The following is a 27,982-nucleotide window of genomic DNA, read 5'->3' on the forward strand; positions in this document are numbered from 1 at the left end:
TGAAGTAATCCAAATTGCGAGATGGAACTCTTTTACTTTTCACAAAATAAAAGCAAACCACACAATTATATATATATATAGCAGATATATATGTATTCAAGCGATATAAACCACAATTTGTATAATTCAGAAAATAGAATTGTTAAAATTTGAAACAATCCCAGAAAAATGTAATAGTCGCCAGAGAGCAAAATTCAGTAAAGAGAAAAACCTTTGTACACCCAAATTTAATTACAATAAAATTCCACTTCGGCAAAAAACATGTTTGCTTTTTTCAATGCTTTTTTGGGGAATGGGAATTACAAATGTGGGCGGTATACATATCCATATGTATGTATGTATATACTAAATTTTAGTCAGCCCACAAATTGGTCCAGTCCCCTCTGGCCATTATGTAATCGGAGATTGTCAAACATGTTGGGGGAATATCACATTATGATAGGCAAATAAACTTTTTATTTATTGAACTAACAGTCGTCAGCGTATCAATCTTATCCATAGAACATTGAAACATTTTAAAGCAGGATGTGGTAAGTACATACAAACAAGAGTATAAAATGTGAGAGCTTTGGGATCTTAAGAGTGGAGATTTACATTGAATAAATAGCTAATAAATGAATAAACATTTGGCTTAGTGCAAAAGGAGGAAGAACCACCATTGGTTATAGTTGTTCATCACGACTAGGGCAGACTCCCGTCAGAATTCGTCAGTCGGTGGTTTGATTAGTCCTCATCGTCGTCGTCATCGGAGGGCACAAACAGATCGTTCTCCTCCAAAAAGTTCGCCACATTCTTGCTTATGGTGGCGCCAATGAAGAGTCCCGGTATAACGGCACAAAAGATGGCGAAGAGGCCGAAGGGCATCTCGTCGGGCTTTGGCCTGAGGGCCCCACTGCGGAAATACACACCCGACATGTGGCGACGCTGGATGATGCTGTTGCTGGGATTGCCTGCAGCTTTGCGGGCAACCAGCTTTGCAGCCTGGAGTGGAAATGTCAAGCGCGACACAATCATCTTCAATCCGTTCTTATTGTGCTTTGTGCGTGTAGACTTTTTATATTATTAAATTAAATTGTCTCCCAAATTTTCCTTTTTTGCAGATGATGAGTCAAACAGCTGTTCCAGCGATGAGTAGTGTTCAAAAATGCACAGTGAAATTGCATTGCATAGCACTGACTTGGCGCGCTTTTTAAATTTATCTGAACTTTTGTTAAATAGTTAAAAATGATAAAGCACAAAACCAAATCTCATGCTTTGCGCAAGAGGACTTACAAATATTCTCATATATATTCACAAATATTCCCTCCCAACTGTATAGGTAGGGTGTGTTCGATGAGTGCTTTCAGGCTGCAGCAGGGATTGGTGGTCTTGCTTCCTAGTATGATCATAGGACACAGTAATATTATGCTGGAAAGAGCTTTTTAATTTTGTTCAGTAGACCGGCATGCATGCCAAACTGCATCGAATAAATCAATGAAGACTGCAAAGCAGTATTCTATATAATCAAAGGCCTGTAGAATGTGCTTTGCCAATCTGTGGATCTGTGCCAGCTCCACGGTCCCGTATCTCTCCCGAATGGTGATCCGGCTAGTATCACCAAGTCGATTGACAATAAGCCTCTCTGGCACCTTAGATAAGGAATAACTGCAGACCTATTAGCCGATATGACTCAGGGTCATCTTCACGTCCACCAGGCCTGGCTTAATCCTGCTGTACCCTTAACATCGTAGGTTTACGGTATGTAGACTATTGCCCGAGTAGGCAAGCCCTTTAATGTGCCATTGTCCTCAGTAGGGACTTGAAGATTTCAGCAATCTCTTCAATCCTGGCTGGCACCGGATGGGAATCTGTCCATTTGAACCAGCTTCTTCCCAAGGAACTTGCTTTGCAGTTCCCTCAATACCCTTATTTCGTAGTGGCTTAGCGGTATGCTTCTATAGAATTTGGTCCCAGGGGTCCCAACACAAATAAAACAATTGTTATTTGGGTTGCACATTTACAGCTTTTAAATTTGTGGGTGTATACATATATATATATATAAGTATATATATATTAAAGAGCGTATACAAATGCTCGGTTCAAGTACAATTAGGGTCGACATGTATAAATATATGTATGTATATATACTAGGGTGCACGCCCCTTACACTCTTTCTAGTATCGTGCGCCAACCCCCGCCAAAATACGTTTTCGGGCTACGACGACGACCCAAAACTATTTTATACAATAGAGAGATATATCTTTATCTTTCCTCCACTAATAAAATAGACATATAATTTTTCTTGTATCCGTTGGCTTAACAGATTTCTTTTGCTTTGGATGTTGTGTGTTTCTGGGATTATAGTGTATCAAATGTATTACTTAACGCTTCTCGTTTGATTGTTTAATCCTGGTCAAAAAGTGTAAAAAAAAACCAAACAAACAAATACTATATTGTGCCCAAAAGAGAAACAATGGCAGTTTTACACAAATAAACCATTTTTCGCGGCCTGTTTCTCTAATAAACGGCAAAGCAAACCGAATCGATTATCACTGCCCTTGCTGAGTCACAAATAAGAAATACCGAGTAAAATCACTATTTTTACAGTTTAAAATAATTGGCTAAAATGGAACTATATGCATGCATGCCATCAATAGCATACATTTGTTTTGTATGTGTATATTTAGTTTTATTTGATTTGTGAAGCCGTTTTACTTTTGCGCACTCTTAAATACTCTGGGCGATTATTAATATTGTTTAGGAAAGTGTTGACGGACGTTTCTCTTGTACATCTTTTATCATAATTAACAAAAACAAAACTAATTTTACTATGCGCTCCCTTCCGATGCAGACTCTTTTTGGATGGGGTGTGGATTGCAGGATACAGATACATGCAATACGCTCCCCTTCAAGAACCTTAAAAATATGCAATTAAAATTTAACTAAACATGAAACAGAATGAAAATATAAATAAAAAAATGCAATGGATGTGGGAACAATCTGCTTTTCATCGACATCTGGTCATTCAATTTAAGCCAAAAGTCATCCATTAAGTATTAAGACGCTACATTTTTACGCTCTGATGGATGAATTTATGCAATAATATCACCAATCATCACTAAGCGCTGAGCAAGTTGTGTTGGTAATCGCGTCCATTGCCTAATAGACTTTGAATGAGTTTTCTGTCCCGTTCTTTAAAAACCTGATAGATTACTTATTTATACTATGCTGCGATTAGTGTATGATAAGAAAGGGGTTTCAACAAAAGAGCAGCTGTTTTGTGAGACCTCTGGTAGGGCTTTTACCATGAAACGTTATGTGCCACTCCCGAAAATGATTCATTCCAACTAAAGCAATCTTTAAGCTATGAAACAGTTGCGATTCTATGCAGAATGTTCCAAGTGTAGTACAGATGTATCTTACGATGAATACTTGGATACTAAATAATACATAATACACAGATTTCTTTCTAAAACAGACCGAATATGGGGGAAAAATATACATAGGAGTACATAACAAATCGTAGGCGAAAAATTAAAATTTTCAGGGCATCACTTAATCATTTAATTTAGAAAGAGACCCAAATGGAAAATATCCTTAATTTCAACGTAACGGATGAATTTGGAGCAAAACCAGAGTTTGCTTTGGGATATTTACATCCTGCCAATAATAAAAATTTAAATTTTGTGAAAAATTTCTCTTAAAACTACGAAAACATACAAATGCGAAACAACTTGAGAGCAATTTGGGGTTTCGTCGGCGAAATAAACGTCACGACCAAAGCGAAGGAGTAGTCAGGATAGGGATAGGAAGGGATACGCAAACGTTCGGTGAACATTTTAACTGTAGCTATGCGCAGACACGTGTGCTCGCATTGCTCTAAGTGTTCAGGTCCACGTAGAGTTCAGTTGGGGATCCATGCTGGGTGGCCGTCGAAAATGTTTGGGGCCGGGCTTCAGCGTCGGCGTCGCTTGGTCATAAATCCTGAAAACGACGCACATCCTCCCAGTAGTTTGACGGAATCTCAAACAGTTTATCGGGGATGCTGTTGGTGAACTCGAACTTCTGGAAAGTTACCTTGGCCGTCACAGTGTGCAGAACAGGAATCTCAATCTTGACCGGGAATCCAGTGGGCAACTTGAGCGTCACGAAATTTCGCAGCTTGTTGATGTGCTTCAGTGGAGCCACCACCTCGAGGACGTCCAAAAGCATTTCCACGCTGAGTGGGAAGTCCGTGCTCATGGCGACTGTGGCCCGCAGGGTCTTGCTGGACTGCTTGTTGACAAGTGGACGTCCCAGACGCGGGCACCGCCCCACTGCAGCCTCTAAGTACTGATCCCAGGTCACACTGCTGGCTGGGGGAGCTTGCAATGAGCTGCGGCGTGGCAGCTCTGGCAGGGTAATGCCGTTCGGTGCTGCTGGGTTATTGCTGTCAGTGGTCGTATCCGTGGTCTGACTGTTCAGGCTGGAGCGACGCCCGTCAGGCTGTACTACTGAGCTCCTCATTGACTCGATAATGGCGCGATTCTTTTGCAGATCCTCGTGTGAGAGATGCTCGCGTCGCTTGCGCTGCTTTATGATCAGGCCCTGTATGGTATAGAGCTCACATTGATACTGACCGCCAATGAGTTCCTTCCGGTTCGCGCGGAAAATCCAGCCGCTTTGCGCCCGAGCAAAATTGATCGTCTTGGTGGACATTTGGGTGGCCATTATGTCCGTTGACATGAGCCCATCGACTTCATCCTCCATGTCGGCCTCCTCGTGGCGCAAACGTTGATAACACGCCTGTTCGTTGTCAAGCAGGACCAGAGCCTCCCTTGGAGGAGCTTCTCCCCGAAAGAGAAACGAAATGTCGCCTCTCTCCCACTTCATGTCATTGAAATCAACCAGGGTGGTGTCCAATCGAATGGAGGCCCCGGACTTGTATAGCCTGCAAATGTCGGAGGGCAGGATGCGGGACACCAACGGTAGCCAGGACTGGAAATCCCACTTGAACTCCATGTAGAAGTCCTGCATCTGACTGAGCGCCTTCACCAGTTTCTCCCGGCGCTTCTCCATATGATCCCTGGACTGTAGCTTTAGCATGCGCAGCAATTGAGTGATTGTCTGGCGGTCGCCGTAGCTAATGGCCTCGGCCAGAGGAGACCAGCCCTCGTTGTTTTTGATCCTGACGGGGGCATTGTTGGCCAGCAGCAGGCGCACGGCATGCTTCCTGCCCAGCATAACGGCTAAATGCAGTGGCGTATTACCGTGCTTGTCTTTGCTGCCAATCTCATCCTGAGCAGTGCGCAGGAGGAGTCGGCGCTGCAATGTCTTGATGTCATCTTCAAATACGCTTTGATGCATGGGATACATTGTGTACTCATCTAGGGGCTCCGTTGTTGCCGTTGTTGTTGCTGTTGCTGTAGGTGTGTCAGGTGTGGTGTCTTCGCACAGGTGTGTGTTGGGTTGGGGCAGGGGCTCCGAAGGAATTGAATCAGAATCGTCCCCCTCACCGGCTGATTGATACTCATCTGACTCATCGCTGTTTGAAGATCTCACATCCGCGTCCCCCATTTCCTTTTTTTCGCACTCGTCCTCTTTTTCTTTGGACATATTTCACTTTGTGACCCCCCTTTTTTCGAAACTAATCAATTTTAGTTTATGCAGAGCTGCAGTGTGACCGCGGATTTACAGTATGACCATCACAAATACAAATATAACCTACGTAACCCCCCTCAATTTAAACAGGTGAACTTTATCTAAGCTGCGGAAAATAACACCGTATGTAAATTCTTATTGTAGATCAATTCATTCTCTTTGATACTAAAATAAAAATTACTACAACATCTTTCACCTGAACTGCGTTAATGCTCTTCAAGTTGCATCATTTTCGTAGAGTGTAGCTTAATACCCACTGGGCTACAATGGGTTAAATGTTGTCTGCCTTTGCTTGACATAATAACTACACGTTAACTACACATTTGCTACATATCAACAACATCTTTATGGAGTATGGTCCTTTGTATACCCTATTTCCTTTAAATCACGTTACAATTTTTTTTCTTAAGCTGCTTTGCTTTGAAACCTAATTAATAACCTAACCTCCCTGCTTGACATGTTTTGGACCCATGCATTTAATTCAACATTTCTTTGAGATAGCTTTAAAAAATGTTCTGCATTTATTGGTGCTTAAGATAACAAATATTGGCGAATTATTTATCTAGCTCTCACTGCTTTTTCAGTTAGGTAGCAAAGTGTAATGCTATAAGGTTTTTATATCTGTTTTCACTGCCTTAACTTGAAGTGTAGTGGAATACGAGTAGTCGATATGAAACAACTTATAAATTACACTCACCACAAACGTAATATTTATTCCATTTTACGGTCGAAGAAAAATTGTGAATTTATATACAGCCGCTTTCAATCCTTTTCAAAGTAGGCTCACCTTTGCGTTAGATTAGACGTTACAAAAGTCCTTCACCATCTGGCAGCGCCGCGAACAGATGTCAACAGTGTCCGACGGGGCAAAGGGAGAAGCAGGGGTCAGTGAAATGCAAATAGTATTAAAAAGAAAACAATTTGAAAACAAACAAATACAAGTGTCGCAATCCCATCTACATCCAGATAATGTCGAGCGATGAACTGTATCGCATCAAATACTCTAGCTCGCGCTATCAGCGCCACCAGAGCGACGAGAAGGTGCCTTTGAATGCCAGTTCCTTGCAGTGGCAGCGCCAACAATACGGGTACGATTCGTCCTTGGATGAGGTGGTGCGTCGGCGGCTCCAGGCCTCCCCAGCCTACATAGATCGTCTGGAACAGGAGGCGGTTCTGGCTGGTCATGATGGCTGCGTCAATTGCTTGGAGTGGAGCAGTGACGGTCTGTTGCTGGCCTCGGGCTCAGATGATTTCAGAGTTATGATCTGGAACCCTTTCCGCAAGCAGCGCGTTCATGTGATAAATACTAAGCATCTGGGGAACATGTTTTCGGTGAAGTTTCTACCCAGGCACAACAACAGCATTTTGGCTACGTGTGCGGCAGATAAATTCATTTACGTCTATGACATCAATCACGCCAATGAGACGCTGTTCTCCTGTAACTGTCATACGATGAGAGCGAAGCGACTGGCTACAGCACAGGACTCACCGCACATCTTTTGGTCTGCGGGCGAGGATGGTTGCATCCTACAACTGGACATGCGGGAGCCACATCGCTGCCGTCCCGAAGAAGGCACTGGCGTGCGGCTGCTTAGCTTGAGCAATCAGGTTGAGGCGACCACAGAGGCAAAATGCTTGGCCATAAATCCTAGACGAACGGAGTATTTGGCTGTGGGAACCAACGATCCCTTTGCCCGCATCTATGATCGTCGCAAGTTGCCCACTAGTGGTGCTAATGGTATCTATTGAGGTGAATTTTTTCCCTTCTGTACTTTTAGTCAATACTTGTCTTTCCAGAATCCGTTGGGTGCGTTTCGTACTATGCGCCTGGACAGATTGTAAAGGACACCACCAGGAACATTGTCCACGAGTCGAGGGCCATAACATATCTCACTTTCAATGCAAATGGCACGGAATTGCTCGTCAACATGGGCTGTGAACACATCTATCGCTATGATCTAAACAACGCCGAGCCTCCTGTTTTCTACGAACTGCCTGCCTACTCTGCCCACGCCACACACGAAGAGGAAGAGTTCAAGACACCTCACAAAAGCCGCTCCTTACCTTCCAGCATTGAATTGCATAAGAAACAGGGCAATGAACATCTGGAAAATGGAAAACTAGTGGCTGCTATTGAGGCCTATTCAACAGCATTGTCCAAGTATCCACGGGGAGAAGTTCTGTATCTGAACAGGGCTACGGCTCTGATGCGGCGTGGATGGTTTGGTGACATTTATGCAGCTCTACGGGATTGTCATGAGGCTCTTCGCCTAGATCCCACCTATGTCAAGGCTCATTTTCGGCTGGCGCGGGCCCTGCTGGAGCTTCGTCGTCCCCATGATGCGGATAAATGCCTTCAAGCGCTCATTCAGCGATTCCCCAGTTTCGCCAACAACCATGGTGTCCTCATGCTGCACAAGGACATCAAGGAAAATCGACGACAATCCGAGAACACTGATGCCCCAAGTCCAGAACCAGTACTAGTGAACGATGGCTCGCGGTATCTACGCCTGACCGACGAGGAATACAATCTACGATGCGCTGCCAAGGATTACAAACATCGCTATGTGGGTCATTGCAATATCACTACGGACATTAAGGAGGCCACTTATCTGGGCATCCATGGCGAATTCATTGCCGCCGGCTCTGATGATGGAAATTTCTATATTTGGGAGGGGGAAACGGGAAAAATTCGAGCCGCCTATCGTGCCGACAGTGCCATTGTGAACTGCGTGCAGCCGCATCCCACTATCTGCATGTTGGCCACCAGCGGCATTGATCACGACGTCAAGATCTGGTCACCGTGTGCACCTAGCTCCGCTGAGCGGCCTAATCTCATTCGGGATGTTACGCGCACGGTTGAAGATAATCAGCAAAAGATGCGAACCGATCCATTTGAACTGAATACACGTAATGCGTATTGTTTCAATAACTGAGAAGAACTGTAGCGTAATGTGAAACTAGATCAAATCCCGCAATCAATGCATTGTAATTCTAATGCATTGGCCTGCGAATATGATCCAGCAATATATCAAATAATAGTGTAATTTATTATAAGGGAACATATTTTTGTTAATGTGTAAACGAAATATGATATATATGATATACAGAGTAGAGTACACGACGGCCCTAATGAAAAATGACAATTATGTTATGAAAAATCAAATCAAATAAAAACAAAGAAATTTTTCTCAAATGTCTTGTGTTTTATATTCTTCCACAACCGCGTCCACGAATTGACTGGGATAAAGTATCGAGGGTAAGCACAAGTATTCGTATTTTTTTTTGGAATTATTCTGTTTATTTACCGTAGTTATTTAAATCTATGCTCACATGTATACATATACATACTCGTACATATAAATATTTTACTTTATGTAATAATATTCAAGTATAGTTCTTTCTCCGCATCGTTCCTTTCCTTTTCTGTTTAAACTTAGTTGAATCTTCCTTGTTTTGCCTTCGGTTTTTAGTTAAAATATATATGTAGGTGTCTTGTGTTTTTCAAAAGTTTTGAGAATACATCGTAATCATATTGTAAAGGTCGCCACAACAAAAAATTAAAGTACAATTTTGCATTTTTTTGTTTTTATTCATTAACTATAGATGAAGGATGTTTTTTATGGTGTTGAAGTTGTTGAGTCTGTGTGTGTGTGTGTGAGTTTTTTGTATAGGGGCTGTTGAGGGGTTTGGGCTGTAGTTAGTGGCTTAAAAACTAACCGAATGTGTTGTAATATTCGCTCCCTTTGCGGCATTCTATCGTTCTACTTGCACATTTCTCACTATATTTATAATTATCTTTATATAGTTTTCATGAATGAATTCTTCTGTTTAATTACTTTACAAAAGTGCGTTTTTGTTTTGTTTTGTTTTGTTTTGTTAGGGGTTGTCCTGTCCATATCTTTCCTTTTATACAGAGTGGGGGTTGTTGCTTTGTTTTCTGGTTGTTAATATAATATTTTACAAACTATTTTATGCAGAAATTATACAAACACACAGTTCAAATGAGCCGATCGATAGAGGTTTGCAAATGGATAGGTAGATCCGGTATGAATAAGTGGGCTTGGGCAGGTGGAACCATATTCTTCTGGTTACTACCGATATTACTTTACAGACTAAGCGTTTGTATCTGTCAGTTTTGTGTGGGTTTCTTTTGCTGTTTATTTTATAAAGTTAAATGATTTTTGTATACCAAATGTCGTTTTCGTAAGTTTTTTCTTTCTTCTTTTGTTGGAATTTTGTTTTCTTGCATATATATATATAGGTTTCTTAGTTTTCTTTTTGTTATTTTGTTTGTTTTTTAATTGTTTAATACCATCAACCCTCCCGCTTTATTGAACTGGGTGTCTCTGCCAGGCCTTTTACTTTGAGGCGATCGGCTGTCTTAAGAAATGCTGGCAGCTGCTCTTGGGACACATTCACCTCTCCGGCGTACATGAACTCCAGTATAGCCTGTAGGTGTATATACGAGACATCTTTAAGTATAATAATCGGGTGCTTTGAAGGGTTCTCCTGTTGATAAAAAGTTAATTTCATCAGTTTTTAGTCATTCGCAAAGGGGGATCATACGAAAACGTACCTCTAAAAGCGCCTTAAAGTAGGGACTGCAAGCGGAAAGCACCATTTTGTGTGCTTTGCAAGTCTGGCCCTCGCAAGCGAGTGTTACCTGTGGGGAAAACCAAAAGAAAACTCAATAAGTCATTTGCTAAATAAACACGAAATCACCAAAATGACAAAATCAATTAACACAAAGAGACAGGTAAGAGAAAAGAAGAAGAGTTTGATGGCCAGGTAGAGGTAGGCAGACAAGGTGAGCTGGTAACTGACCCTCGGACAGAGCTGGGGCTAAGACTCTTGGGACCTCATAGACAATTAAATGAATTTGGAAAGGGGTTTCCCATTGCCTGTGTCGGTACTTACATCTGTGAAACTCTTCTCATCACGCAAGTGACGGAACGAGGTCACCATATTCGTCTGAAAATCGTTCCATTTAAGAAAGAACTGTTGATCCGACGACATCATGAAGAAGCTTAAGTTGGTGGGGGTTTGCGGGTCGCGCGATCACAGCTCCAATGTACGCAGGAGCTTTAATTTGGAGGAGAGGCCGAAATGTTCTCCGTCAGATGGTTGTTAATTGGTCAAGTGTTTAGGACTGGAACAAAATATCCTCTGGTTTCTAAGTGTATCGTAATGCTATTCTGAAAGAGAAAAAAAAAGTATTAATGCAGAAAGTGGTAAAAATTCCAAAAATAGAAGTGCTCACAACAAACTTGGCGAAATTCGTAAAACAAAAAGCGAATGGCGCGGGAGATTGCGAATAGAGCAAGTCTGCGGAATTGCGAAAGAGTCGAGTCGCTCAGAGCGGCAGCAGAGCTGACGACGACGATGAATACGACTACAAAAACATTCTATGCAGCACCAAAATAAAAGATTCGAGCGCATGTGCAACGGCTTATGGAAATAGCAATTCGCAATATGTTGCATGTGTTCGAAAATGTCAAATGGCAGGCAGAGTTGCTGGCCAGCAGCGGTAACAAGAAAAAACAGCAGCAAGTAAAGGTTAAGCGAAAATATCAAAGACAGCGGCGGGACGGCGAGTTGAATGCCTTTCACTTTTCAAGGCAACTTCTGCATTTTCAGTAATTTGCTTGCTTATTTGAATTTAAGACACACTCACGCTCGCACAGTATCGCAATGTGAGTGCAATGTATGTATTTAGACGTTCACCTAAAACCATCTCTTCAAAATGGCGCCGAAAACTAGGAAACTCATTCGCATTTCCACTACAAATACCAAAATACTTTTCCTACACATTGAATCGTTCGATGTGAACCCATCCCACTGTGCAGACAACATGTGTTTATTTTCTTGCGGGACCAGCTTGACAAGACACACATATGTATATGCCCTACACTTGCGACGCTCCAGCCGGCTGATATGTGTAGGCGGCCGTAAGGGTGTCGAGAGCCAAGGCAAAGAGTAGAGCGTACAAACTTCAGCAGAGCTTAAAATTTACAACAGCAATCTCTCTCTTTTTCACATATACACACACACACACACTTAGCTAAGCGCTCTCAACTTTCAACTGCCGTTATGATTTCGCAATTACACTACAACAACAAGAGCGATACAAAAACCTCGCCGACGAAGAGCAGACATTTGCTGGAAATTTCAACTGCATTTATGTGTGTATGTGTGAGCAACTATCTCGCTTGCACTTGTGTTTTGGGGTTATCTTTAGCTTCTTCTTCTAGTTGGTCTGTTGCGCCGTAAGAGGCAATAGGAGTATATGTTGAAATTTGTCTAATTTTGAATTATTGATTTTTCCCCATTAAGAAATGGCTCCCAGAGCAGAGTGTATGATGTATAAAGGTAAATACCAGTTTTGGTTTATCGCCTCAGACAACAACAGAATACGAAAGGAACGAGTCTTTCTCTCTGAGTAAGTTAGTTAGCGACAACAACAGTTCGAAACGAGTTCGGACGAAAGTTGCAACACTCACAAAATTTGAGCTGCTGCCGCCGCCGACGAAGCTGGTGTTCTTGTTGTTGTTGAATTATTACTCAACCCCGTATGCATCAAAAGTGTGGAAAAGAACTAACACGGAGAAATGTGTGAGTCTTGGCTAGACAATGGCGGCGGCGGCGGCAACTCTTCGTGGCATGTCATAAGAACAACAAGCATATTCAAGGTTCTTTTTTGGTGTATTGGGCGATGCAATCATTGCACATATTCCTTTATTTTTATTTTTTGTACGTGTATTACAAATATTATTGTAATATGTTTAAAATTAGGTCGAGCTTCGCGTTACTTTGTTTCATATACACGCAGCAGCAGCAGTACGCATACATTCACTTCTACTCACACATGCAGCCCTCACTCACGTACACTTATGTCTTTTTTCCACACACTTTCCTAATCACTTTTTTTGTGCTGCTGCTTTGTATTTGGCGTGCACTCTGTACTTTTACCAATGCGCCAATGAATATTATTGATTGCAAACACACTTTAATTGCGTTGTAGCCATGCGTTTTTCTATATCTTTTTGTTTCAATTTTAATACATACACGCTTTTTTAGCCCCGCACACAACTCACCTTCTGCTTTCTTTTTTCTTTTTCTTTTTTTTCTCTTTCCGCTTTCTTTCCGCTCAGTGTGACCGCGGATTTACAGTATGACCATCAGAAATACAAATATAACCCACTTAACCCCATCAATTAAAACAGGTAAACAACTGGAGTTAAACCGCGGAAAAAATATTGTTTATAAATTCGTCTTGCAGATAAAACTTTTCTCTTTGCTTACAAATACGACTGCTATATATTTCACCCGAACTACGCCAAAAGCTCATAAAGTTTCATCATATAGGTAGGAATATTTAAATAGCATGGTCCACAATGGGCTAATCGTTCTCTGCCCATGATCAGAAATCATATTCCTCGATTTTGATATTCGGCTTACTGTTCCTAGCTGGTTAGGCCATTCTGCATTAAACATATAGTTTAAGCCGATAAATGAATAAATTTGTTACAATTCAGGCTAATTTTAGATACTCCCTTATATTGAAATGTGTCTAAACTAAGGGTTAAATAAAGAAGGCCAAGCATAAAACGTAAGAGTGCACGGAAAGAAACGTAAGTGTGTTGAGAATGTTTGCTTCCCAATACTGAATAATTCTATAGCAAGAAACATTAGACAGGGTGTAGATGGAAATTCCAAAACCAAAATGTTGAAGAGCTCGCGATTATTAAAGATTATTAATAATAATGTATCTTTAAGATGGACGCGACTGCAGAATTCGGCTTCCGATGTCACACAGAGCTCACGCCAAAAAGCGTGGCTAACGGCCAGGGAACGTTACAAGAATCACGAGCACGTTTACTACAGCTCCGTCTTGGAGACCAAATGGAAGTCATCTACCCCTCCGGCTTCAGTTAATTCACAATTTCCGCACGATTGGATGGACGACTACGAATTCTACGAGGGAGGCAAGAGCACAGATACCAAACACGGCACCCCAGACGCCTCAATACCAGCTTCAACCGTTCCATGCAGCGGATGCGGAGCACACTTGCACTGTTCAAATATCTCCATGCCCGGCTACATACCCAGCGAGATATTCAACGGCCGGTCGCAACAGGAGCTGAAAACTATCATTTGCCAAAGATGCCATTTCCTGAATCACTACAACATCGCCTTGGATGTTGATGTGCCACCTTCGTCCTATGTGGATACGATTTCGCGCATACAGGACCACTTTGCCCTGGCAATCGTAATGGTGGACCTTCTGGACTTTCCCAGCTCCATTTGGCCCGGCATGCAGCACGTTCTGGGCACAAAGCGCCCTGTCTTCCTAGTCGGCAATAAGGTTGATCTCCTGCCGCGCGACTCCAACAGCTACCTGAATCACGTGAAGCATTGCCTGCAGCGTTCGTTCATCCAGCATGGTGGCGGAGACGGGCTCAACATAAAAAATGTCAGTCTGATATCGGCCAAGACAGGCTATGGCATTGAGGAACTGATCACGCAGCTGCACAAGACCTGGTCGTACAAGGGAGATGTTTATCTCTTGGGATGCACGAATGTGGGCAAAAGTACACTGTTTAATATCTTGCTCAACTCGGACTACTGCCGCCCAGAGGCCAGTGAGCTTGTGCGCAAGGCCACGACCTGCCCCTGGCCAGGAACAACCCTTGAACTGTTGAGATTCCCCATCTTCAGACCATCTGACAGCCGAGTCTATCAGCGCTTTAAGCGCTTATTCTCAGAACGCGTCGAAAGGGCCTCCTTGGATAAACTGCGGCGGGAACAAGCCCAAAAAACCGGAGCTGTTGCCGCGGCTCAGCCAGTGTCTCAAGTGGGACGTAGCTTCGATCGCCGTGAGGTGGTCAATGACTCCTTCTCGATGGCAGCCGGCACGCAGCCCATAACTAGCTTGAACGAACGTCGTGCAGAGTATCGGGAGGCTCGATGGGTCTACGATACACCAGGAGTGATGCAGCCCGATCAACTGACAGCTCTCCTAACCGCTGAGGAGCTCGCACAGCTGCAGCCAACGACAATGATTCGTCCCCGAGCTTTTCGCCTGCGACCCAAGATGACTTTACTGCTAGCAGGCTTGGCCCGCATGGATATCTTGGATCTCTCCGGCTCTGAGAAGCACTATGATTGGCTTAAGGTGTTTGTTTTCGCCTCTCAAAACCTTCCCGTGATGATAGCAGACACCCTGCAAGCAGAAACAGTATATAAGCGATATCTGGGAACTCCCTTCCTTGGCATTCCCTCAGCTAGTGGGGATTTAGAGGCACGATTGAAACGCTGGCCAGGCCTTCATTGCAAAGAAAAAGATATTGTTGTTAGCAAAAGCGGCAGGCATGAGGGAAGGCTGAATTGTGATATTACACTAAGCTCCGCAGGATGGCTGGGCCTACTCTTGCCTGATAACTCCGAGTGCAGTCTTCGGGTATGGACGCCACATGCAGCGGGAATATATGTACGTACACCGGCTGTAATACCACTTGCCGATCGGTTGGTGGGCAAACATATTCGAAACTCGTTAGCTTACAATACCACAATGCCATTTGTTTTTAAAAAATAAAACCAAAGACCAGAAATGCCTTTATTTTTTTGGTGGATTCAAATCGAAATTGCACAATGCCGCTAGCATCTGAATCCTTCTGTGCAGCTCTGGCTCTGCACGCCATTTTTTAAGAGTTGGCACTTCTTCCAATGGATTGCATTTAAATCCTTGTCGCTCATTCACTTTCAAACAATTTCTATTTGGCGCTCAAGTTTGGACTTGCTCTCTTTTTTTGGGATTTGCTCTCTATTTTGTGGTGGGAAATGCTCTCTTTGTGAGACGGTATATCTCTGAGGAACAGACGGTATATTTTATCGGAACATCTGCGGTCATACTCATTTTTTTGCTACCATGTCTAGCTCACACTTGCAAATTTTACATAGTATTTTAGAGAATACTTTACTCACCGTCTTGTCCAATATTGGATTTCACATTTAAACCTTATTTTAGTAAATTAATTTAATAATTGGATAAAACTATGAGTTCATAGTTTTTAATCCTTGAGAGAGATCGATTAACCCATTGTAGACCACGGGGTATTTTAATATCCTACCGAAAATAATGAAAATTGAATAATTTTAGCGCAGTTGATGTGAAAGATATCTTGGGTTTTTTTTTAAGTTCAAAGGAACGATGCATGGATCTACAAGAATAATTTACAATCAGTATTATTTGCCGTTATTTACCTCAAGTCGTTGAACTGTTTAAATAGAGGGGCGTTAAGTGGGCTAAGTTCGATTTCTTATCGATATTCGATATTTTTCACGGCAGCAACAAAGAATTTTGTGGACCCAGAATTTATTAAATTAGTGCCAATTGCAGTTTAAAATGCCCCTTCGAGTGAGCTAAAGACACGGGAAAAAGTGAATTACTGTTTCGGCCCGTGATTGCAGTGGAAATTGTATTTAGCAGGCCGCCCCAAGCGAACTGCGTCTCAACCACAAGTCTCGCTAACAATTTTATGCTGTAAAGAAAGTTGGTAGAATGGAGCAAAACTCCAACAGCAGTTCGGAGACATTCGCAGAGGAGAGCAGTGGGGGCACAGCCCGATTTGTGGGCCAGATTCCGACACAGATCGACCCAGATTCCGACTCCAACTTCGGGATGGATAACTGTTCCGGGTCCGCATCTGGCAGCGACACAGTGAGCGCCACACACGAGTTTCAGACCATGAAACCGGGCCCAGGAGGAGTGCAGAAGCAGCCGCCGTGTTCCAGCAGCAACGGGCGCACTCGCTCCGAGCTGCCGCACAGCGAGCTGGTGAAGATGCTCTACTATCTGGAGGGCGAGCTGCAGGCTCGGGATGTCTGCATTGCCGCATTGCGCAACGAGCGGGTGAAGCAACTTATCACCCAGTTGCGCACCAAACGGGTGCAGCCCAACGATCCATATGCGGCTATATTCCGCGATAAGATCGCTATGAATGGGAATCTTATTTCGCGGGAATCTTCCACGCAGGCGGCGCAAGCAGAGATGGAGGTGCGGCAGATAATAGAACAGCAAATGGAGCAGCAGTACCAAATGGTCAGTAAGCAGAGGGCCACGCATTTCCGCATGGTCAACATACTCACCGAATCCCTGGAGAACAATCAGCGCATGCTGCAGGAACTTGAAGAGGAGAAAGCCAAGCACGAGCACGATACGGCCCAGGGCGATGATATCACCTATGGCCTGGAAATGGAGCGCTCGAAGCTAAAGCAGGATCTTGAGAATGAGCGGACCCAGGTGGCCAGAATGGAGAAGGAATTGCAGAGGCTTCAAGAGACCCTCGAGTACGAGCGCAATCGACAGAAGCAGATTGTCCTCCTCCTGATAGCCGAGCGAAAGAAGATTCTGATGAAGTACATTGAAGAGGGTGAGTGGGGTCGCAGACCTAATAATACTCATTCATCAAACATTAAATAAAATTTTAGGCAAGCGTTCTGAGGATTTGGCCCAAATCTTGGCCGAGGAGAAACAGCGGTCGGATACCATCGCTGAGGGCCTTGAGGAGGAAAGCAAAAAGTCGCTACGCATGGAAGAGGAGATGGAAAAGCAAGCGCAGTCAATGGAGATCGAACGCAAGGCGATAATGGCCAAGCTGGCCAAAGAGGAGCTTCGGTTAGTAGTTCTTTCTTTTGTTTAAACAAGACACTAAACTAAAGCTTGTTCTCTATCCCAATAGAGTCAAAGAGATGGAGCAGGAGCTCAACGGCCTGCGTGTCGAGCACGAGGCTTTGAAGAAGCAGCAACTGCAACAGCAGCAACAACTGGCAGGTAGCAGCTCAACGGTGGCTGCCACCAAGGCGCGTCAGTTCAGCGGTGAGTGTGTCAGAGAAGGATCCCCCGTTTCACTCCAACTGTGGCTGTTGTAATTATGATTTCCCTCTTTATCGTTTTCTATATGAACTATAACTCTACATATATTACTTTTTTTCGAATTCCTTTCTGAAGCTGAAATATTTTGTTAGAAAAATGTTACGCAATTGCAAGGTGATTTGTTTTTTGTTTTGTGACGTTTCTCCACTATTGTGCACTCCACCGTTGCACCAACCAATCAAATCACCCATTATCACACAGCCCACCAACGCCACGCACCTTCATGTCATTGGATCTCGCACTGAACGCTGCCAGAAATAGCCTTTGGCTATTAGAGAGCTCCACGTCCGCGCCAAAACATTCACAACCTACAGCTTTACCCTTGCAGAGGGCATCATTGGCAAATGCTTCCCCAAGCACTTAGTTCATTTCCTCCTTCGTCCCAGCTGCAAGGGCACTTACACTTCGGGAATCCGAGGAATTTCTTAATGATTTATTCCTAAACATGATATTAATACGGGCCCATATGCAAATACATATTTCAGACGACGCTTGTGCCACACCACCAATGGCAAACATCGCCAAAATTGTGCAGCCAACCGCCACAGTAAGCAGCATGCCGGTGTCGGGCCCTCAAACCGGAATAGCCCGTTCCATAGCGCCTGGACAGAATATACGCAGCGCTGGGATAGCCACGGTCCCCACGGGAACGGCCACAGCACCCACAGTCATCAACCACACCAGCACCAATAACAGCAGTGGAACCACTAGCATTACAGCTGGCGTCACATCATCGGTGGATGGAGGAGCGAGTGCGGCTAGTGTGAGCGCTACTGTGGCGGTGCCACCTTCTCCCTCGCCGGCGAAAATGCAGCCCACGGCCACCATTCAACGGGCCCCAGGTGGCAAGTATGCTGCGCTGGCTGCAGCGGCTGCTCTCGACCAGACGGCCACACTACCGCATCCACATCCTGTTCCCATTGCAGTGCCCCCAGTGACGGTGCCACCAGCGGGCGCTCGCGGGGCACCGCCACCCATACCGACCAAGCCAATTGTACCGCCCAAGCGGGAGCCCTCTCTCTCCCGCCTGGGCTCCATAACAAGCGGCAGTGCCATAGCATCGGTCACGGCTGCGGTGCCAGCAACTGCAGCCCCGCCCGTTCCATCTTCGACGAGCGTGGCAGCGGCTGCTGGAGCTGGCACAGCAAAGCATAATTAATTAGACACGATACCAACTCCCCACACCCTCACCACTCGCGTCATATGTATGCGCGCTATAAACAGATATTGGCATAGCGTAAGCGAAAATACTCAAGCAGCGTAGTCGCTCAATGACACTGCACTAGGCAACAGGATATAGGATCTTGCATCTCAAACTGCTGTCTCGTGTGGTATATACTCGATAACTACCGACTTGAAAGCCATTTAATAGCCAAATGTTTCGAGGCCTATTAATGTTAGTTCTTTTCAATATTTCCAACCCAAATCTTAAATTTTTTTGGTTGAAAAAATGTGTGTAAAAAGTATTTTACCATTTATGATGATTTATCTATGGCATTCTATTCAGTTTCAACTATATTTATCGAGTATTCGATTGGGTTTCTGTCATTTCTGTTGCCTGTGTGATTGGTGTAATTGGCCCCAATCCTGATTCTACCTAGAAATTATATTATAGCAATCTATTCGAAAGAATTTTGTTAGGCATTCGAATTATGGAACATTGTCCACCCATCCCTGCAGCTCCTCATCTAAGTATAGTTTAGTTTTTATTATTTTTTTATAAGGACAATTTGTATAATGCCAAGCGCTGGCTGGCCAAGTCGGGCCAAGCCACACTTAATTGTAATTCCGAATATTTGTAGAAGGCCGTGCGATTCTCATAACGATAAACACCCCCCATAAACATATATAGTAATTATATACATACATATAACCACAGATACTATACTATAAATGCATATATCCCTATATACGTATACATACGAGTAGTATATACATATGTGGACAACCCTTTGTGCTCTGTGCGTTGTTTAATAGTTCTTAGATACGCGTGAAATGCGCGTGTAAACTTGTTACCCTCAGTGCAAGCTAAAGTCCCTTACAATTATTTTCCTAGGATTTAAATCTTGTTTTAAAGTTGGCTTGAACATTTTTTGATTTGCCGCACAGCGGATTCCAGAGACCGGCTATCCCCTACCATACCATTACCACCCCACCCACTGTTTACACTAGTTTCGATTTCTGGAATGCGGTGAGATTTTGTTGGAGAGATTTTCTCAACAGAGTCTAGTCGGTATGGATAATGGTTTTGATGCGGAGCGTAGTTTCTTATAAATGTGTACTGCGAAGATCCCTCCAGCCCCTCTCGCAGCTTGGATTTCCGTTTAGTCAATGGGCAGCCGCAGCCGCCAGTCAAGGTCAGTAGCGTTGTTGGTACAATAAATAGCAGACAAAGAGGCACAAGAAACAAAAACAAACAAAAAAGCGTATGAATAACAGATTAGTTATGCAAAATGCAAACAAAAAGGTGTATAACAAATTACGATGTATTGGAAAGAAAATACAAAAATAAATTATACTAAAAATGCATTCAAATTTACGATTCTGGACTTGTGTTTTCAATGACTAGGGACCTGGCCAAATTGCGCGCGCATGCCAGGCGCAAAATATTGAGAATCTCATCTATATTTTCCGCGCGATAGTCCTTGAACACGGTCTCTGCATTTTTCTGCTGGTTTAAAAGAATACATTAACATTTGCTTACAAATTGTAGGGGTCTGCTTTGGACAACATACGTTTCCTAATTTGTCCGTGTTACGCTCTATAATGGGCACCAGCTCCGTTTCCAAATGATGCAGAATCGCTACAGTTTCATTTGAGAAGATTTTCGGATCCTTCGACTCCAGCAGTGGCACTGTGTCAATGAGCAAAGAGGGCCAGAAGCTGGTGTGGGGGAAATATACATTTAAATTGCATGGATCGGATCTCTTTCAAATTAAACACTTACTAATCTGGAGTTATTTTGGAGTTCAATAGATTGACCAGTAGCTCGACCGCAGCCAGAAAGTCACGGTTGCGATATAGCTCGTAGAACTCAAAGTACTTGGAGAGGAAAACTAATCGCGGCGAGATGAACATGCGACTTTTAATGTGGACAATGACATCCGGACAAAGCATATTGCCCGTCTGAGAATAATTCTATAACGACGGGTAAAAGAATGCTTTGATTAATGCTTATGATTTTGGATATATGGCGTCACCTTCAATATAAAGTCAGCTATTCCCGTGACCAACAGCACATCCTTAGACCGTATGCCCCATTCTAAGGCGTTTCCATAGCGCTCATCATCGAATGATTGCCTGGACAGGACTTTGCATATCTCCTGCTCCACATCAATCAGGCCCCGTTTCCTGGCTACGCTCATGAGCTTAAGGGCATGCCGGTCGCTACGCAGCGATATGCGTGGCAGAAGTAGCTCCATGGCCGCTTTACCTTCCTGCTTGCAACAGTCCAAATAATCAATTCCCAGCTGCCATAAGCTCCGTGTGCTCATCAAATAGCTGCCATACTCGTATATCATAGAGTGGCGCAGTGCCGGAAGATCACTAAAAATGTATGATAAATCGTTAACAAAGAAAAACAAAGAACTTAAAAATTAAATCATCTTACATGTTGTTTTGCTCAAAATAGCCCTTTAACTCTCCGGAATGATAGATCAAATCAATCATATGTGTAGTTAGCCAATTGGTGTCGTTGATCCTCTGGGTATCATAAATGAAGAGCCTTAGATCATGCTCCATGAGCTGAGAGATCATTCGGGACATGTTGTTCAACTGGCTGTTGGGCCGAAGAAGTGTCCACCGATTCAACCAATTGGCCGCAGCAATTTTCAGCTCAAAGGGCTTGCAGGTGGGTTTGGTGTAGAGCAGGTAGCCAGGTAGGAACTCGTACCATTCGTTTGACTCCTTGATGCCGGCATCCCAGTGCTCATTGCTGCCTGTGACAAGCTGAAGGATCTGCTCGAGCTCTGGCTCAGACCCAAATGTATTTGCCCGGATCTTACGCTCCGCATCCACATGCCAATGCTCCCATTGCGAGTTGAACTTCTTCAGTGGAAATCCTTCCTTATAGACGGGCATGGATGCAAGTATCAGTTCTGCTGCCTTGAAAGCTGGTTGGCTAGCCTTGCGATTCTGGCGAAGGATGGCACGTGTGACGTCCAGGGCGCCAACCATGACTAGAGACTTTAGAACGTTCCAATAATCATCATTCTCACTGGCCTCTTCAGCCATCAGTAGAAAATCGGTGGCTCGATCCTCGATTTGCGGTGCATAAAAACGTGCCCAGTCGAGTAGCTGGGGAACAATAAGTTGACTTTGCTGCATGTAGAGAATCTCGAAGAGATGCCAGAGGCACTCTGCCGCATAGAAGACAATGACGGTTTCGCTAATGCGTTGCTGACGCTCTTCATCCATCTGTACCTCTGGCGACTTTTTAGCATGCTCCAGCCTCTCAAGGCTGGCCCGCACTACACTGCGGTACATGTGTGAAATTCTCAGATATTCAGCCCTTGGAGCCCTCTGACCCAATTCTTGCAACGTTGCAAAGGTGATGTTCGACTCGGCAAGCAGACTTCGCAGTACAGGCTCGTCGAACAGTGTAGTCTCCTGAGCCAGATAGATGAGCACGGGATCCTGGCCGGCTGTTTCGCTGGGGACATCTCTTGAATTCCACTTGACGTGACGGTAGGCACTGAGCGCTATTTTGGAACCCGGCACAAAAACGCCGGTGAGTGTGTTTCCAAAGCGGGTGGCCAGGGCGTCGCCAAGCTCCTAAAACGGTTCGTTATTTGGTTAACAGATAACATATATATCATACAAAACTACTCACAAAAGTGGATACTGTGTTATCATTCATTTTAATTCTCCTTTAATAAAATAAAATAAAAAATGCACAGAAAAGAAGCGCAACTCGCAACAAGTGTGGGCAACGCACGATTTTAACGCTTGTAGCAGTGCTCGAAAACAACTCGGACCTACGGTTGCAAAACAATTGTATGGAAAAAAGTTAAATAATTTTAAAAAGGAGTAAAAGCAATCTATAATGTTTAAAACTGTCTCAACGAAGTTGTGTAGTTTATGTATTGGAATCGAGATATATATACAGGAATCTAATTAAATGTATTATTAGGTAAACAACAAGTCGATTGGAAATCAAAATTTTAGCATAAATTAATTTTAATTAATTAAATGTGTAGTTATAGTGTAGTTAAAAAGGATGAAGAGGATGGATCTACAAGAAGAATTTACAATCGTCAATATATTCCGCCATTTACCTCAAGTAGTTTAACTATTGAATATAGGGGGCTTAAGTGGGCTAAGTTCGGTTTTTCATCATACGAGACGCAAAAACCAATCAAAGTCAAGTATTTAATAAGCCAGTCAAGTGGGAAATTGATTGATTATTCGGATAAAATTATTTGGGCAGGCCTAGGTTCTATCTAGCTAGGCTAGTAATATTCCACGGAATATCAAAATCGGGGAATATGTAAAATCGAACTTGAATTCGTCAGTATATTTACGGTATATTTTGGTATATTTCTGAGGGTCGGTCCTGCTCCGCTGTCCACAAGTTTTTATACCCGATACTCAAAATGAGTATTGGGGTATATTAGGTTTGTGGTAAAAGTGGATGTGTGTAACGTCCAGAAGGAATCGTTTCCGACCCCATAAAGTATATATATTCTTGAATAGCCGAGTCGATTGAGCCATGTCTGTCTGTCCGTCTGTCCGTCCGTCCGTCTGTCCGTCTGTCCGTCCCCTTCAGCGCATAGTGCTCAAAGACTATAAGAGCTAGAGCAACGATGTTTTGGATCCAGACTTCTGTGATATGTCACTGTTACAAAAATATTTCAAAACTTTGCCCCGCCCACTTCCGCCCCCCAAAGTGCAAAAATCTGTGGCATCCACAATTTCGACGATACGAGAAAACAAAAAACGCAGAATCGTAGAAGATGACTATATCTTTTAGATTACAGAATCTGAATTGGATCGTATTATTATTATAGCCAGCATCACGAAAACAATTTAATTTTTTCTCGCCCTGTCTCTCTCTAACACACACGTAGCATAGGCGGCTTTGCTTAGAGTAAAACATTAGCGCCTAGATCTCAGAGACTATAAAAGCTAGAGCAACCAAATTTGGTATCCACACTCCTAATATATCGGACCGAGACGAGTTTGTTTCAAAATTTCGCCACACCCCCTTCCGCCCCCGCAAAGGATGCAAATCTGGGGATATTCACAAATCTCAGAGACTATTAAAGCTCGAGTAACCAAATTTAGTATCCGCACTTCTGTTAGATCTCACTATAAAACGTATATCTCAAAATTTCGCCCCACCCCCTTCCGCCCACACAAAGGACGAAAATCTGTTGCATCCACAATATTGCAGATTCGAGAAAACTAAAAACGCAGAATCATAGAGAATGACTATATCTATCCGGTTGCTGAATTTGGATCAGATAATTTTTGTAGCCAAAAGGAACAAATCAATTTGCAGTGGCTACGCAGCGCCCGACGTCACGCTCAGACTGATTTTCTGTCTCTCTCGCACGCACTCTTTGTCGTGTCGTTTAATATTAGCAGCGCTGCCGGAGGAGAGCCATACTGACTTAGTATCGGGTATAACTGTAGAGTTGCGGTGTCCGCAGCAACTCACAACGTTCCCCCTCGTTTTATTTTTGTAAAAAAAATTACAAATTATTTGATAAAAAGCAGTTCGTTGATCAAATAAAATTTAGCTGAGACGTAGCCATGAGTACGATTCTGGAGAAAATTTCGGCCATTGAGTCGGAGGTAAGCGAAGCCACAATCAATAGCAGAGCACACAGAAACTAACCTGTCTGGTATCGTTCCCCTCTTCACCTTCTTTACCGGACAGATGGCACGCACGCAGAAGAACAAGGCGACATCGGCGCATTTGGGTCTGCTAAAGGCGAAGCTCGCGAAGCTTCGGCGTGAGCTGATCTCCCCCAAAGGAGGCGGCGGTGGCACTGGAGAAGGTACGTCGACACTTGCCCTCCTTTGAATAGATAATTAACTGGTAATCACTTTTAGCCGGCTTTGAGGTGGCCAAAACTGGAGATGCACGAGTGGGTTTCGTCGGCTTTCCATCAGTGGGCAAGTCTACGTTGCTATCGAATTTAGCCGGAGTGTACTCGGAGGTGGCCGCCTACGAGTTCACAACCCTGACGACGGTGCCTGGATGCATCAAGTACAAAGGAGCCAAGATCCAGCTGCTTGATTTGCCCGGTATCATCGAGGGAGCCAAAGATGGCAAGGGTCGAGGTCGTCAGGTAATTGCCGTGGCCCGTACCTGCTAAACAAGAAGCCGCCAAACATTTACTACAAACGGAAGGACAAGGGTGGCATCAATCTCAATTCAATGGTTACTCAATCGGAGCTGGACACGGATCTGGTTAAGACGATTCTCTCGGAATACAAGATACACAATGCTGATATTACGCTTCGTTACGATGCTACCAGCGACGACCTGATCGATGTCATTGAGGGAAATCGCATTTATATACCCTGTATCTATTTGCTGAACAAGATCGACCAGATCTCCATTGAAGAATTGGACGTCATATACAAGATTCCCCATTGTGTACCCATTTCGGCGCATCACCACTGGAACTTTGACGACTTGCTCGAATTGATGTGGGAATATCTGAGGCTGATTCGGATTTACACCAAGCCCAAAGGACAGTTGCGGCCGTTGGAAAGCTGCGATTCAACAGCGACGAATTACTTTCAAGCTGGCTCTTGAATTTCGCCTGAATGATGATATGAATGATATTTTTGAAGTAAAGCAGCTGCTCGATAAAAATGCCGATAAAATGAACGCTAAATTAAACAACTTTAGGCGTCACTTGGATGTTTTGTACACAGATCTTCACCATCGTTGGGTGAACTTGGCTAATGCGGATCGAGAACTTATCGGTCTGCACGATGCCTTGCTAAGCAGCATGAATAGTTTCAATAAATGTGTGATCAAGTGTAACATGCACATTGATCTAAACAGTCTCGAAACTTTGGTCACCGACATCGCCGAGCCTCTGCAGCGCAATGACTTCGTCACAAACACTAACAAAGATGGGATTGTAGTTGAAAATATCTTGAATGAACGTCCACACCGACGACCGATAATCCAAAAAATGGCGGACTCCAAGCATATAATTCCAATTGATCAGTCGGCAACGGTAGTGCGAGATGTGGAGTCAACACAGTGTCCAGCCAGGCCGGTTTCGGATAGTCTTTCGCTATCAACGCGTTCGAGTTGGTTTAATAAAAAGCAAAAGCAAAAAGCAAAGCCCATTACGTCCCCACAGCCCACTTCACCACAGCCACAGGACACGGCCACTGTTTCCGCTAAAACAAAAACCATGCTGCCTGTTTCACCACGTAAACGTATCCTCGAGCCACCGAAAGGCGGAAAAACAACATCCAGCAGTGAAATCTATAATCAGATCGTAAAGAACATAGCCGCCTTTCCAGAGGAAAGTGTGATAAAGGCTGAATTGATGCATCTAAACATAGCCGAAAAGTGTTTTGTTTGTAGGCATGTGGGGTGCGGAGCCGCTGCAAAAGTTATTCGAGGGGAAATTACTTCTTAAGGAGTTGGACCAGCTTCCCAACATTGGGGAGATATTTGCGGTGTACGATTGCAACGACGGGGTCATTCCACGTGTCACAATCAATGATTATGCGGATGAAGGTGGCTATGATGCCTATTTGATTGATTTCGGCGAGCATATACACATGACTGGCGACGAGAATATATTTGCCCTACCAGATGAAATACGGCTGCTGCCGGCGGAGGCCATCAGATGCTTCTTCAGAGAAGGCGATGTGTCCCATATGTCCGAGTTCCGATTCACAAGAGTGGCATTGCGTGTTTTGGAAAAATGTGGTGACGATTTAATAGTTGAACTGGCCGATGACAAGGCAAACCACAGTCGTCGCAGGAAGAGTCCTGTCAAACCAGCTGCAGCCGATTCTATTCAAGATCAGTCCGTGCCAACCAAGACAAATGGGCCACAGTTAGGAGTGGCAGTCGATTCTAATGGAGTAGAGTCCGATTCCGCGGCTCCAACCACCGCCAAGCGACAGGACCCACAACTTAGCAAGGAAATCTGTTCTATTAAAGATCAGTCCACTTCCTCTTGCCCACCAGCAGAGCTCTTGGCAGTTGATTCCTACCCAGATCAGTCAAAAGCAGTCCCCCAAAGCCCGCAGTTAGGCAAGGCAGTTACGGACATGCCATACGGGGGCCCACAGTTAGGTGAGTCAGACATGGCCATGCTAAACACGATTGATGAAGGCACCAGTGACCCCTTAAAGGCTGTCCTGGGTTTCAGGCCCAAAGACGAGCAAGGAATCTGTGGGCATTACGATCCTAAGCTCAATGGCTTCAAGGGTAAGTCTGTGCATAGAAAACAATCAAACTCACAAGAAAAGTCTTGATAAAATTCATGTTTCCCCTTAGGTAGACTGTGTCGCTTGTTGCATGAGTTCTTTGCACCTAAGGGCGTCACCAAGGACTTTGAGGTGTTAGACGCTCTGCCGGAAACCGAGTTTGATGCGCCATTTCCAAGAAAATTAGGAAGCATTGTGGAAATGCAGTTCCACGGTAGTCTATGCCCAAATTTTAGATGGCTCTTCTCCTCTGGTATGGATCAAGAATGATGTCCTAGGGGCCAAGAGTCAGTTCAAGCAGAAACCGCATATGTTGGACATACTCAACGTGGAGGAAGACGTGGTGCTGGCTTTGAGATTCGATTCCTTGGCGACAATGCCGATCTGGCCGAGCAACTGATAAAGCGCGGCTATGCACAGCCCGATGACGACGGTCATAAACCATATGATTCTGATCTTGATCTGTAAACGTATTTCCTTTTCTTGGTATACGAAGTATAACATAGTCATTCATATAGCGTTCCAATAGTTCTTAATTACTTTTTTTAACACTCACAACACAATCGAACACAACGGAGACGGTGCTGGAGTAGTTCGGTTTTTAAGCAAACAATGACTATTGCTGTAGATTGAGAAACACGGATATGCTTCCTGGCGGAGCCACCTAGCTTTGTCCTTTTTAGATAACTTTGAATTACGTATCCTTCTTTAGCTTTTTTTTTAGTGCCATATCCACACCGAATAAACAAAACATATGTATGTATATGTTCAGGGGTATATTCCTCATTTCTCTCACACGTCAAGTCGCTTGATTAATGTTTTTCTTGGGACTCGCCCAATTGCCAAGGAAAGGCCCAAACGCAAAGCAAAGGCCAATGACAAGCAGCAGCAAAAGCCTCAAAACTAAAACAATAATAATAATAATTGCCTCTAATGTGCAAGCGCAAAAAAATCAAAGGACACCGAGCTATTGTCGTGGTCTCGTCCTGGATGCGGTGCGGTGCG

General features: G+C 43.9%; 8 protein-coding genes, 1 long non-coding RNA gene and 1 pseudogene across 11 annotated transcripts; 6 read left to right on the forward strand and 4 right to left on the reverse strand.

The window, feature by feature from the left end:
• Window positions 1–433: 433 nt before the first annotated feature.
• Window positions 434–1,061, reverse strand: LOC6589906 (essential MCU regulator, mitochondrial). The gene has a single exon (XM_002016352.2). The coding sequence runs from the start codon at window positions 1,012–1,014 to the stop codon at window positions 724–726; it is 291 nt and encodes a 96-aa protein (XP_002016388.1). The 5' UTR covers window positions 1,015–1,061; the 3' UTR covers window positions 434–723.
• Window positions 1,062–3,416: 2,355 nt separating this feature from the next.
• Window positions 3,417–5,606, reverse strand: LOC6590057 (ankyrin repeat domain-containing protein 13C). The gene has a single exon (XM_002016353.2). It carries the CDS (start codon window positions 5,572–5,574, stop codon window positions 3,955–3,957), a length of 1,620 nt encoding a protein of 539 aa, XP_002016389.1. The 5' UTR covers window positions 5,575–5,606; the 3' UTR covers window positions 3,417–3,954.
• Window positions 5,607–6,404: 798 nt separating this feature from the next.
• LOC6590058 (WD and tetratricopeptide repeats protein 1) lies at window positions 6,405–8,757 on the forward strand. The gene is made up of 3 exons (XM_002016354.2): window positions 6,405–6,503; window positions 6,586–7,357; window positions 7,417–8,757. Exons 1-3 carry the CDS (start codon window positions 6,465–6,467, stop codon window positions 8,553–8,555), a joined length of 1,950 nt encoding a protein of 649 aa, XP_002016390.2. The 5' UTR covers window positions 6,405–6,464; the 3' UTR covers window positions 8,556–8,757.
• Window positions 8,758–9,877: 1,120 nt separating this feature from the next.
• LOC6590059 (longitudinals lacking protein-like) lies at window positions 9,878–10,817 on the reverse strand. Its single transcript, XM_002016355.2, has 3 exons — window positions 10,540–10,817; window positions 10,199–10,285; window positions 9,878–10,131 (listed from the first exon to the last, which is right to left on the reverse strand). The coding sequence occupies exons 1-3, from the start codon at window positions 10,639–10,641 to the stop codon at window positions 9,937–9,939; spliced, it is 384 nt and encodes a 127-aa protein (XP_002016391.2). The 5' UTR covers window positions 10,642–10,817; the 3' UTR covers window positions 9,878–9,936.
• A 632-nt stretch (window positions 10,818–11,449) lies between these two features.
• LOC113565107 lies at window positions 11,450–13,004 on the forward strand. Its single transcript, XR_003408448.1, has 3 exons — window positions 11,450–11,991; window positions 12,774–12,845; window positions 12,902–13,004. It is a non-coding gene; the product is annotated as an uncharacterized LOC113565107 (long non-coding RNA).
• Window positions 13,005–13,345: 341 nt separating this feature from the next.
• Window positions 13,346–15,233, forward strand: LOC6590060 (nitric oxide-associated protein 1). The gene has a single exon (XM_002016356.2). It carries the CDS (start codon window positions 13,346–13,348, stop codon window positions 15,215–15,217), a length of 1,872 nt encoding a protein of 623 aa, XP_002016392.1. The 3' UTR covers window positions 15,218–15,233.
• Window positions 15,234–16,008: 775 nt separating this feature from the next.
• Window positions 16,009–19,435, forward strand: LOC6590061 (uncharacterized protein CG10915). 2 transcript variants are annotated; one of them, XM_026985483.1, is made up of 5 exons: window positions 16,009–17,054; window positions 17,113–17,299; window positions 17,364–17,500; window positions 17,633–17,671; window positions 18,043–18,110. In XM_026985483.1, the coding sequence occupies exons 1-4, from the start codon at window positions 16,184–16,186 to the stop codon at window positions 17,647–17,649; spliced, it is 1,212 nt and encodes a 403-aa protein (XP_026841284.1). In that variant the 5' UTR covers window positions 16,009–16,183; the 3' UTR covers window positions 17,650–17,671; window positions 18,043–18,110. The 2 variants fall into 2 exon arrangements, with proteins under 2 accessions (XP_026841284.1, XP_026841283.1); XM_026985482.1 differs by lacking the exon at window positions 17,633–17,671 and having other exon boundaries at window positions 18,043–19,435.
• A 592-nt stretch (window positions 19,436–20,027) lies between these two features.
• Window positions 20,028–22,461, reverse strand: LOC6590062 (nuclear pore complex protein Nup75). Of its 2 annotated transcripts, none has more exons than XM_026985484.1 (6): window positions 22,389–22,461; window positions 21,168–22,330; window positions 20,758–21,103; window positions 20,505–20,695; window positions 20,293–20,440; window positions 20,028–20,228 (listed from the first exon to the last, which is right to left on the reverse strand). In XM_026985484.1, the coding sequence occupies exons 1-6, from the start codon at window positions 22,413–22,415 to the stop codon at window positions 20,094–20,096; spliced, it is 2,010 nt and encodes a 669-aa protein (XP_026841285.1). In that variant the 5' UTR covers window positions 22,416–22,461; the 3' UTR covers window positions 20,028–20,093. The 2 variants fall into 2 exon arrangements, with proteins under 2 accessions (XP_026841285.1, XP_002016394.1); XM_002016358.2 differs by having other exon boundaries at window positions 20,028–20,225; window positions 22,389–22,460.
• Window positions 22,462–24,298: 1,837 nt separating this feature from the next.
• LOC6590063 lies at window positions 24,299–25,411 on the forward strand (annotated as a pseudogene).
• Window positions 25,412–26,071: 660 nt separating this feature from the next.
• On the forward strand, window positions 26,072–27,737 carry LOC6590064. Its single transcript, XM_026985546.1, has 2 exons — window positions 26,072–26,978; window positions 27,048–27,737. Exons 1-2 carry the CDS (start codon window positions 26,123–26,125, stop codon window positions 27,245–27,247), a joined length of 1,056 nt encoding a protein of 351 aa, XP_026841347.1. The 5' UTR covers window positions 26,072–26,122; the 3' UTR covers window positions 27,248–27,737.
• Window positions 27,738–27,982: the final 245 nt, after the last annotated feature.

The sequence above is a fragment of the Drosophila persimilis genome, unplaced genomic scaffold (genome assembly GCF_003286085.1).
Source record: "Drosophila persimilis strain 14011-0111.01,24,50 unplaced genomic scaffold, DperRS2 tig00000002-arrow-pilon, whole genome shotgun sequence".
Lineage (NCBI taxonomy): Eukaryota > Metazoa > Arthropoda > Insecta > Diptera > Drosophilidae > Drosophila > Drosophila persimilis.